This window comes from Heloderma suspectum, chromosome 5 (genome assembly GCF_057233095.1).
Source record: "Heloderma suspectum isolate Gila_16-S chromosome 5, 16-S_ref, whole genome shotgun sequence".
Classification (NCBI taxonomy): Eukaryota; Metazoa; Chordata; class Lepidosauria; order Squamata; family Helodermatidae; genus Heloderma; species Heloderma suspectum.
In genome coordinates, this window is record NC_139462.1 from 23841350 (window position 1) to 23853901 (window position 12552).

General features: G+C 43.1%; 1 protein-coding gene across 1 annotated transcript; it reads left to right on the forward strand.

Annotated features, from left to right (window-relative positions):
* The first annotated feature begins 243 nt into the window (after window positions 1-243).
* On the forward strand, window positions 244-10650 carry MEPE (matrix extracellular phosphoglycoprotein). The gene is made up of 4 exons (XM_084859751.1): window positions 244-297; window positions 2079-2132; window positions 5843-5935; window positions 8572-10650. The coding sequence occupies exons 1-4, from the start codon at window positions 244-246 to the stop codon at window positions 10648-10650; spliced, it is 2280 nt and encodes a 759-aa protein (XP_084715877.1).
* The last annotated feature ends 1902 nt before the right edge of the window (window positions 10651-12552 follow it).

Genomic DNA, 12552 nt, shown 5'->3' on the forward strand with positions numbered 1-12552 from the left:
CTAGATGGACCCTTGGTCTGATCCAGCAGGGCCATTCTTATGCTCTTATGTTCTTTTCTTGCAAACCAATGCAACATGTTGATTCTGATTCCTAGCTTCAATCATTTCAGCCAATTCTCCATGGAATAAGTGATTTGCTTGTGATGGTGATATTTGAGCCAGTGATCTAGACCACTGGTATTAAAGATTAAACAGCAACGTTTCTCAGTTGTTCTATTGCTCTGAACTTAGGAACTTCTGATGATGAGGGCTGCTCTGCTCTACTTGTCTTTCTGTGGCCTAGTCTGGGCTGAATCAGTGAGTATGGCTACCTTCAAGCGTCAATCCTATACACACTTTCCTGGAAGTAAAGTCAATGGGGATAACTTTTGAGTAGACATGCATAGGATCACACTGCTGGTCTACGACCTATAGGGGTGCTCTGCAGGAACGGGCACCTTTTGTTCTTCTATGAAGGCACGTGGTGCATTGACCTTGAGGAAGCTAGGCAGGTCTGGATCTGATCAGTGTCTAATGGGAAACTGCTGGGATCCCAAGGCATGCCGCCTTGGCTTCCATGCAGTGGAGGCTGGTGGCTCTGATTTCGCTGGGGCTGTGAATCCATTCTGGGTTTGAGCCAGAACCAGCCACAACTCTAAAGGAGCTATCCAAGGTGCTGAACCCAAAATAGGTCCAGCACCTTGAATAGCTCCTTTAGAGTTCTGGCTGGTTCTGACTCAAACGCAGAATGGATTCACAGCCCCACCGAAATGGAAGCCACCAGCCTCCACTGGTCCCATAGAAGTTAAGCAGGTTAATTAAATGTAATAAGGTGCAATCTTGTGCATGTTTAGACAGAAAAAAGTCCTGCAGCTCCCAGCATTACCCATCCACCCTATGCTGCCTGGGAAATGTTGGGAGCTGCAGGACTTTTTTCTGTCTAAACATGCATAGGATTGCAAAGGAGAGTAGACTCAATGGGATATGTATTCATAGCATCTGCTTCAGGAAGCTCACCGAAACCCAATCACCAGCAGGCAGCAGCATTTTGTAGAAATGATGGCAGAGCAATCCTGGGTGGGGGAATCTGTGGCAGCGGAACAGTCACTTCCTAAGCAGTGGTGTAGTGGAGTCAGGGCTCACCAGGATGCAGCACTAGGACTTTTTTTTATTAGCGGCGACACTGATGTCATCTGCCACCCCTGTTTGCTCTGAGTTTAGCTGCAATCCTCACAGCAGCTGGGAGGAAAGGAATTTTCCCAGCAATTATATATTGTTCCTTGCTGCAGTGGCTTGGGGATGGCTTGGTCTTGAATGTCTAATTGACCATTCAAGTTTTACAAAAGACCTGCTCCTGGTGAAGATAAAACTGCTAGAACTGGTGTCTTGATATGGATGAATTCAGCTGCCTGAATCACTGGATTCTTTTGGGGGTGGGGTGGGGTGGGGTGGGGGTTATAGGGGCTGTCATGATAAGCACCTGTACTTCAAAATGTGCCACTACACCACAGTTGCAAAGCCCAGGTTTGTGGCAGCCAGATCAAAAAGTAGTGGTTGGGGGTTTCCTTGACACCAGTGGGAGGGGAAATTACCACACCTGCTCCAGTGGTGGCATAATATTGATTTCTTTTTGGGAGGAACAAGGAGGCTTTGGATCCTGTGCATCTAAGGACTTCTCTAAGGCACTGGCAAGACAACATTGGTGCTACAGCTGTGCCAGGGAAGCTTTTCCCCAGCATACTGGGAGTTCCCAGGGGTTTCTCCAGTCCAGGGGATCTAAGTTCCATACCGGCAGAGCCCCTGTTTGCTCTCAGAGCAGCAGTTCCACAACATCTTACTGTCTGTCTTGTCTGGATGTTTTGCATAACCTCTTACCTGGGACAAGTATAAGAAAATACTTAGTCTGGTCCATAAAGGCAGTATGAAGAGCAAGAGAGGGTCAGCTGCTGTGGAGCAAAAAACTAAGAGTGGTGGGGATGCTTCTCTCCACCCCACACCCCCATCCCCGCTGTAGCAAACCCTTTAGTAGAACACAGGAAACAAACAAATCCAGAAGTTAATCATTTGATGTTCTGTTTCTCCCCCTTATTTTCCTCCAGGAGCATCAGCTGCTTTCCAGGAAAGCTAAGCAGAAGTGTGCAGGAGAACACCAGGTATCTCAGTCAAGTACTATGGTGAAAATATGGCTTCCCTCAGCTTCTGTTCATTCACAAATGGAGGAAAGCTCCATTGGCACAAGCAGATATGTGGGGAAAATGGTGCACTTCAATGGTTTGTTCCCCATTCTGAGCTACAATCCATAGCAAAGATCTTTGACTAATCAGATTTATGATTGAATCCAAATATCCATTGTTTGAACAGGGTTGTGGAGGCCAGGGGCTCTTTCCACCACAAGGCCTTCAGTCTTTGGAACCAGCTCTCTTGGGTGACCCATCTTAGCACAACTTTGCCGCCAAGGAGAAAGTGATGTCATGTCTTCCTATTTGTTGAAGCATTTACTGATGTGGAAGTGGGGTGCAGGGAGGGAGGTGGTGGGCTCTCCCACACTGGAGACATTCAAGATGAGGCTGGACAGCCATCTGTCAGGGATGCTCTGACTTGGATTCCCGCACTGAGCAGGGGGCTGGACTCGATGGTCTTGTAGGCCCCTTCCAACCCTACTATTCTATGATTCTATGACAGGGTGCTGGATGGTTTAAAGATTTGTCACTTTTTATTAGTCTGAATGCAACATTTGAAATGGCTTCTAGAGTGCTGGATTTATTACTGCATTTCATTCTTTGTTTTGTACGTACATTGCTTAGAGGTGGTGGGTGTGTTTTTTTAGAAATACAGAGGGTATTACATTAAAAAAAAAGTAACCCTATGTAGAACAACACAGTGTGGATTAATTCCTCCTTGCTACAGTAATATTTGATCCCCTTTAGAATCATTTATGATTTAAAGAGAATGGGTGGGGAGGAATTCAACACAACTTCTGGTTAAACATATATCTTGCATAACTAGATTGCCCAAATTCTGAATGCTAGCAACACTGTGGAAGTTGAGTGAGAAATCCTTTAAAGTCAAGAAACTATCTAGGGATACTCCTACCTTTGGAAGGAATAGCTAAATTGAGTTTTGTGTTGCCTTAAAGCAGGGAGGAGCAACCCACAGTTGCAGGCCGCATGCTGCCCATGGAGGCCACCCATGCAGCCTGTCACTAGGGGTATTGGAGAAATCCACAACACAATCAAATGAGTTCAGATATCTGTGAATCTAACTGGTGGATTCCACAGCAGACCAGCTTTTCCCAAGTTGCACAGATTCTGTGGACTTGTGACTGTTTTTTTCTCTTTTTTTCACTTTCTGGAATTTTACACAAATTTAAGGCGCAATCCGACTTCGGAGGCGACCGCCTATCTGAAGCAAGGCAGGAGAGGCACAGGGCGATCGTTCCCTCCACGCCTCTCCTGCCTTGCTCTTTTTCGCTAGACAGCCATTTTCAGCTGTCTAGCGGCAGGGGGGCCAATCGGGAGAGAAAGCTGCCATACGACCCATAGGATGTGTCATACATGCAGCTCTGCTCTCCCCGCCCCAGAACACCCCCCAGCCCCGCCCTCTTTCAGTCGCTCTGCACTCATCTTCTGAGTGTGGAGGATGGGGCTTCTCTGTGCTGCCTCCAAGGCAGCACGGACATTGGGGGAGGAGGTCGGATTTCCGGGAACCAACCTCAGAGCATGGGCTCCGGGGTTGGTTCCTGGAATAGAGCATATCCTATGGCGCTCTAGACAATGTCTAGTGGCCAAAGGATTGCTCCCTTCATTATAGAAAAATACGTAAAATAAAAAAATACCAGATGAAAATGTGCCTTTCCCCCCATAGGCTAAAGCATGAAAATGCACATGGGGAAGAATTGGGGGGGGGGATTTGTGGATTTTCACAAATGTGAATTTGCACAGATGCAATTCTGCGCAAATTTGGGAAACTGAAAAAAAATCTGATTCCGTCAATGAGTGGATGAAGGAATGAAAGGCACTTGGCAATCCACAAAATGCAGACAGAACAAATTTTACAAAATCCGTACATCCCTACCCACAGGTGATCTACCTTCCAATTCCCACTCTCTGCATTGCTGCTGCTGTCACCGCCCTGGCAAGATCAATTCTGCTGGGAAACAGGGCATGCAAAGAGAGTCATCCCCACACATCTTTCCAAGCGGGATAGCTGCGATAAGGGTAGGCTTTAAACTTGCTCCTCTCCCAGGATTGGAGAGGGGAATAGTGGGGGGGTGGGGGGGGCTGTGCACATACACGTGCAGCTGTTTGCTGCCCACCCATGCCTTAAAGAATAATGGTGTAGATTTAAGGCACAATCCTATGCAAGTTTAGAAAAAGTCCTACAACTCCCAGCATTCCCCAGCCAGGACTTTTTTCAGTCTAAACATGCATAGGATTGTGTCCTTATTGTAGTACAACTACAAGCCTGAAAATTATGCCTGAAATTTACGCCTGAATAAACGGATTAGTCTTTAAGTTGCCAGTAGTTTCCCTTGTGATTTTACTGTAACAGACTAAGCCCTATCCCTTCCCTTGCAATTCAGAAGGAAGATTAAGTATGCCCTCTGGTGGATGTAACCATTTCCAGAGGGCTAGCTGTGTTTTTCTGTTGCAGCAAGAACAACGGAATCCTATGGCACCCTAAAGGCTAACTAATTTGTTATTGCGTACGCTTTCGTGGACCATAGTCTACTTCATCAGATACATGGAGTGCTATTCTAAGTTAGCTGGTATAGACACACATGGGTATAGAGAGAAAAGGTAAGCAATGAGATCGGAGGGAAATGAAATGCAAAGATTACAGGCTGTGATCATTATGTTAAAGCTTACATGCATGTGCAATAATTACAGTGACTGAGATGAGAAACTTCTTCTTGCTTCATCTGACTAGGTTGTTTCCCAAACTTGAACGGGTGGATGTGAGATTCACCAGATCAAGAGAGAATACAATGGCTTTAAGGACAGACTCCACTCAGTGACAGATGTGCAAACCTCTACCAAGTGTTTAGGGCTTCAAGGATTAATGTATGGGTAGTGGTCCCTGAAACCTTTCTCAAGCCAGGCAACACAAATTTATTGCTCGAACAGTCTAAGAGAATAACAAGCTTTAGCTAATATGAGGCAGATTACAAACAGCCCTAAATACACACAAGTTATAACCACTAAGAGTATAATGAAAATAAGAGCAAGCATGTTTTCAACGTGGTGAAACCTAGGTTCTTCTCAATCTAACAGTCAATATCAACGTTTCATATTTACCTAAATGGAAGGCAAGGTGGGCGGAGCCAGCTTACGCACGGAGGGCGGGTTTGTCGTTCTCCCAGGATCTCTCTCCCAAACAAATCAAACCCTGGTCTTTTATAAGTCCCATATAGTTAATGACCTCATTCTTAGTTTCAGACGTGGTCTTACCACCATTCCCATTGTTGTCAGTGTAACCGGGCCTGCCATTGACACCAGTAACACCGAAACAAAGGTATCCCTGCTAAACTAAGCATCTTGCTGCTTTCAGTACTTGACCGTCTCATTTGTGGCAGCCTTCCTTCAATTCCAAGGATACATTCCATTACTCATAGTTATCTCATAATACACACACATGGAACTAGTCACGTCTACATTCTTATCAGTTCTACACAGTACAATGCATATTCCGCTACATGACCATTCACAAAAGCAGTGTTGATGCTAACACAAAAAATATCCTAACTTTTGTGATCTTGATCTGTTGTTTTTGTTTTCCTAATTTAAGAATCACGCTTAGCTAAAGCAATTAGAAGGACTGAAGTATCCAAGAGTAGTTTTAATGTCTTATTTTCTGTCCCCAGATAATAGTCAAAAGTCCTCATTCCAAGCATGGGTTTTACATATTTAATTATGTGTACTCATCTTCAGTGCTGAACAACCAGACACAGATTAAGGTAAAATACTGTTTTGGTTCATTCTCCTTATTGATGGCCTGCGTTTTTGTTTTTGTTTGTATTTTAGTAGTATATCAGGATTATATTATTCTGTTCAAGAACTCCCTTGAGATTGCCATTTCCAGCACCTGCAAAGTTCATTCTCATGGCAGCATTCCAACAGCAGTTTACAAATTTTAAAACGTTTGGGGGGCAAAGCACTTATCAGTCCCCTGGCTTCAGAATGACACTCTGTGCTTGGGATGCAAAAAAGCTTGAGATCTTAAAAAGCACACACACCCTTCCTCTGGCTGATACAATGCCACCAAGATGACCACCCCCACAGTTTTTGCACCGTAAGCTGTTCTTAATGTCAATATACAATATGAGATAGTAATGGACAGCACAGTGGGAGAAATTAATTTTGTTGAAAAGGCAGTCTTGTGGTTGTTGCTGTTTATAAACATACAAGTGAGACCTGCAACAAAATGTTGCAGTGTGGCATGCTCCTGTTCAGGTTCCAGCCAGCCATGCCCTCTTCCAAGAGACTGCATTCCATTCCATTCCATTCCATTCCACCTCCCACCTCCATTTTTTCCCCTCTCAGCCCACTGAGCATGCTCAGTCCTCATTTGGCTGTTTTGGGTACCCTCCCCCTTAGGATTTTCTAAAGTATATTTCTATTTCTGCAAAACCTGGGGCTTCCCCAAGCCTGCTGACACCTCCCTCTCATGTATGGATGTTGCTGTTTTGGCTACATAAGGATCCACACTCAGAGAATGAGTCTGCAATGTCTGTATAGCAGGGGTAGGAAACCTCAAACCCGAAAGCCAAATCCAGCCCTCTGGGGTTCTCCAAATGGACACGCCTCTTTCCTGGGACTGCTGATCATTTGGTGTTTTCCCGGCTTCTGTGCAGCCCCCCCCCCCTTCTAAAAGGTGGAAATGCCTCTCCTAAGGCTTAGTTCCTGGCAGGAAGAGCTCTAAGCTACAATATGCTGGCATTTTGACCCTGCCTCTTTTGGCTTTAGCTCAGCTCCCTTTGCCTTGAGCTCCATCCACCACTTGAATGCAGCCCCCCCGAGAGGTTCTTTGAAATGAAATCCAGCCCTCGGGCAAAAAGATGTTCAATACCCCTGCTGTATAGGATAAACCTGCCTCATACTGAGTCAGACCATGGGTCTGCCCGTCCCAGTACTGATTCTTCTGACTTGCAGCAATTTCCCAAGGCCACAGGCAAAGGTTTTTTTCCATTCCTGCTATCTCAACTAGAGATGACAGAGATTGAAACTGGGACATGGAGAGCATCTGCCCTACCATTAAACTATTGACCCATGCAGTGCATGGTCTTTACATTTACATGAAAGCACACAGACAATATATACAAACAACATATAACTAAAAATGACATTGAACTGTCAGTCATAACTAAAGACACATCCAAGACAGATTAAAACTCATCATGTGCTGCCAAATGCCTGGGAAAAGAGATAGGTCTTAACCTGGCGCCAAAAAGATAGCAATGTTGGCGCCAGGTGGACCTCCTTGGGGAGCTTGTTCCACAGATGGGCGGCCACCACTGAGAAGGCCCTCTCCCTCGTTGCTGCCTTCCAAGCTTTCCTTGTTGGAGGCACTCAAAGGAGGACCTTAGATGTTGAACGTAGAGTACGGGTAGGTTCATTTTGGGAGAGGCGAAGCACCACTTGATGCTGCACTCATCTTACTGATGAACACTGATTTCAACATTCCTGTTAACCACTGAGGCCCTCACTTTTCAAGGAAGATTGCTTCCACACTAAGGTCTTTTAGTGCTTTTCCACAGTCAGCTGGAAGCACTTAATATGGTGCTATTTTATCCAGCAAAGCGAAGAATCTTCTATGTTTACCCAGAAGTAAGTCTCGTTCAACAACCCCCCCACCTGTTAATCAAAAGCTTCGTACTTGCAGTTCCTGTCCCTTTTGTTTTTTTCTGTTAGTTCCCTCTCATTTTTCTTTTCTTTCTTTTATTGCAAATGTGTGCTATTTTGCAATAAAAAATGAACAGAACAAAATCATAAGAGGACATCAATAATTGAAGTCCCCCCCACAAAGAGGAAATCAATAATTGAAGTCCCCCCCCCAAAAAAAACCCCCAACAGATGATATTTAAAAGTAATGAAAAGGCTATTCAAGGGGAAATGAACTGGCTATTTATTATCAGTAATCCTGCTGCTATACTGAACAGGATCCAATGAAATGAACATGAGTAGCAAACAGAAAGCTTTTAATTAAAAGCACTGTAGCCCTAAAAGTTATAAATAGTACAATGGCAATTCACACTGGACAGAATGGTTCTACAACCGTATTTTAAATTTAAAAAATCGTCATAAGTCAAATTGGGGGGTACAGGGAGAACAAAACACAGAAATACAACACTTTGCCAGTGACATTGTCTGGATTTTCTATAAAAAGTTAGTGAACAAATGATGGCAATTCCAGACAATTGTTGCTGTGAAAACAATCAAAGGTAGCAGCCCCCCCACTCCATGCCTAATACATTTGCTTGGCCATTATAATATGATTAATAAGTTTTGTCTTACTTGCTAAAATAAAATGATGCTACCAAATAACAGCACTTTCTTGTCAAACTAACCACTTCCTTTTGGAAATGCAATTTAGAAAGAAGACAACAACAAGAACATTTCCAGTGCTGCTCATGGGTTTGATAAGAAAAATGGACCACAAAAGCCTATTCACAATTTTACTGACAAAGCAAAAGAGACAAGTGATGTGCAGAAGTCCTTAGTTGAAACAGAAAATGACAGAAAGCCTGAGGATAAAAGAACCACTGAAAGCAACCAGAATTTGAATGGACATCATGGAAATACCAGAAACTGGGATCTCCATAAGCATCACTTAGAGTCCATTGTAGACAATGAGATTCCTACAGGAGATACCATCACTGAGACAGATGGTAGTGGGGATGATGGAGATTTTCCAGGTCATGTTGACGCCCATCATGACATCCTTACTGGCAATGAACATCATGGCCAAGGCAAAGACTACCAAGTCACAAGGGGTATCGACAACAATACACTTTGGGGAAAAGATAAAGATGGTAAATCTGGGACTTCTAGTAATACCAAGCTGTCAAAAGATGGTTATATCAAAACTGGGGCAAAAGAGAATGAAGCCAGTGCAGTTCAGGAAATCAATCCTTACTCATACATTCCTAAGAAAATTAAAGAGCCACAGAGGAAAGATTATTCAAAGATTACTTTGAATGGCAAAACCAGTGTCACCGATAAAGAGCTAGCTAGAGAAGAAGATGTATACACTGATCTGTTAGACAATGGCAAAAAGGGTAATCTTACTGCCAAATCACATGGTCATCTCAACTTGCAAGGCAACCTTTCTAGAGATCTTCTAGGGAAAACAGAACACATAATGGGAAGCAATTACACCAATGTTTCAGGCACCAATGGAATTAAAGTGGCTAATGAAAAAGATATTAGCAATGCTACAGTGCATAATAAAGGCAAAGATGAATACACTATGATCACTAAAGAACTGAGTGGCCAGAAGGATCGATCTGGCGCTAGTACAAAACCGCATAAAAAAGGTGAAGTAGGAGATGATATCATCAGTGGCAGCCAGGTGGAAGCAGCTAGTACCATCAAACTAGGTGAAAAGGATGGAGTGAGAGAGGATATCATTGACGGGAAGCCCAAGAGCCAGATGGAAGGTGCTCGTGTCTCCAAAACACACACAAAAGAGGAAGGTAATGTTGCCAGCACAGGAAGGCTGGGCAGTCAAGTGGAGGATCCTGTTTACACTAAAGCAGGTAAGACAAACAGAAGTGGAGCTATACTGAGTGAGAAACTTAATGGCCATGTGGATGAGTTTGGAGTTACTAAATCAAATCCAAATGAAGTTACCTTCCTTAGAATAATTTCTGGCAGCCAAGTATCAGGACCTGGTAAAATACAGCAAAGCAGAAAAGGTGCTAGTGAAGTTGATATTACTCAAAGAAAGTCTAATACAGGTGAAGACATTTTTGGTTCCACCAAAGCTCATCAAAAAGAATTTAGCAGTCCTGTAAAAATAAACAGAAAAGCTCATGAAAGCTCATTGGCTGACCCAGAGATGCATGAAAGAGACAAAACCAGTTCTGGTATTACATTTCAAGAAGTCAACAAGGACATTGTAAAAGGAAGTATCAGTTACAACAACCAAGTCACTGGAACTGCTATAGATTCTCACAGAAAGGCAAAACACTATGGTCAAAAATCGATTCAGCACAAAAGTGCCCTGTCGTTATCTCATGGATCTCATAAAAATATGCAACGTACCCTTGATGTTCCCAAGAGTGACAAGCTCAAAGCTGGTAAGAAAGTTATTATGCCAAGCAAAAAGACAGCTAAGGCCAATACTAGAACAGATGGAGGCAACACAGCTAAGCAATATGGCAGGTATTTTAGCAACTTGAGGGGAAAGAGCAGTCGTCGTGATAAAAAGCATCATAGAAGTGATAGCAGCCAATCATCCGAGAGTGAGGAAAACAGTTGGAATGACAGCCGCCGGTCATATGAAGACTATCAGAATGACAAGCTTGACAGTTACCAATCAGCTGAGATTGCTGAAGAAGACCTATCAGCAGGGAGTAACCAAAGTGATGACCATAGTCAAATGGAAGACCAAAAGTCCAGTTCCCAAGACGATTCTCGGGAGCACAAAAGCACTGCTGAAATTTCTTAAATTTGTTTTTTAAAGTGCAGAATTGCATTTGAAACATATATTACCTAGTATTGGTACATATACACAGGCCATAATTAAGTGGTATTTTTGTAGTGTACTGTCAGAGTTACAGTGCTATCCAACACATGCTTACTCAGAAGTAAGCCGCGTTGAGTTCAATGGGAGTTGCTCCCTGTTTAGTCTGTATAGAATTGCAAACTAAGAGTCATTATTAGGCTGAGCTGAAATGACTCACAAATGTTTTCATTTATGCTTGTGTTTTGCAATGATTTTTGTGGGGAGACTCAGCAAAACTGTGACATTATTTGTGTAAACTGCCCTTACTATCTGTCAGTTCCCCTCAGTGATGTTATTATCCTATGAATGGAGAATATTCATCATAACTCTAGTCATGATAATGTCCTCTGAAAGTATTAAAGTAATCACAGAATGTATATTTTTTCACAATAACTTTGGAATTCACATTCTTTCACAGACACAGGAAAAATGACGTTGATAATGTGATATTGAATTATTATCTGGAAGAACGAATAGAAGTTTTGTTTTATTTTATCAATTTTCTTTGGGTAAAACATGCTATGCTGTATAACAGATGCTATGATGATATTGCTTACCAATAAAATATTGGAAAAATCCAGCTTTTAGTCAGCTTTATTTCTTATTCCAGGGCAATCCCATGTAAATGTAACTCTAAGACAATTGATCACATTTCTCCAATTGATTTCAACACAAGATTTCAATATGGGAATGAAAAGTGCTGGATTATAGTTGGATTGTGCCCGGTGTAAAGAACCTCCTAATTTATATTCAGGCTTTGTTAGAGCTGTGGGGAGCTGATTCCATAAGCAGACTCCTATATTCATTTGGATTCTGCTCATGGGATCATTCTTGTAAAAGTTTACACAGCAGACCGACAACGTGCAAATGGTTATACCAGAGGTAGTTCCAATCGGTGGTTCCAATGGGTTCCCCCCCACCATTCTAAAAGTTTGAAATTCCTCTCCTAGGGCTCCTTCACACAGAGCTTTTAGCCTGCTATTGAGATTGCTCTCTCATGGAGGTTTGCGGGTCCTTTGCATGACGTCGTCAACCACCAGGGCACATCCAGAGATATTTTCTGGTTATTCCATCTCAAAAAGATCTGGAACTAAACAACTATCTTTTTAAGTTGGGAAGTTACGCAATTAAAACAGCCACTAGATGGTGCTGTTTCATTGATCTCTATGGAACCTTGAAATTAAAAGCTTCCCCTCTCAGCAATCATGTGGTTGGTGTCTGGGAGCCGCTGTAATGCAGAAAGGCTCTACAACGGGAGGACTGCGGGGTTTTTCTTTAATGTAATGGCAGCCCTAAAGCTTGGTTAGTGGCAACATGAGCTTTAAGCTAAAATATGCTGGCATTTGGGGTATTTTTGTCCACCCCTTTGCCTTCAAGCCCAACCCCTTTGCCTTAGGCCCGCCACTGGAATGTGGCCCCCAAGAACTTCTCTGAAAGAGAATTTGCTCCTCAGGCTGAAAGAGGTTCTGTACCTCTGGCTTATACAATATCACCCATGCACGTGAGCACTCCTGCTCATGGTACGTGACTCCCCACCCCCACCTGAGCGATCAAATTCCAAAACATGGCTGTAGAAAAATGGTGCTTCTTGCTCCCATGAAATACAGCTTATCCTTCATGTTTGTTTGTTTTTCCTGTGGGGAGATGCTAGTAGGGATGGGGGAGAAATTCATTTAGATTGCATTTTAATGCAAACTTCCTTTGAAACTTAATTTTAAACCAATATGCAAACCAGAACGCGGTTATCCTTCGAAATCTGCTATTCTCCAAATTGTGCGATGGGGCGGAAAAATACATACAAAAATGCATATATTTCAGTGCACACAGAAATGCATATATCAGTGA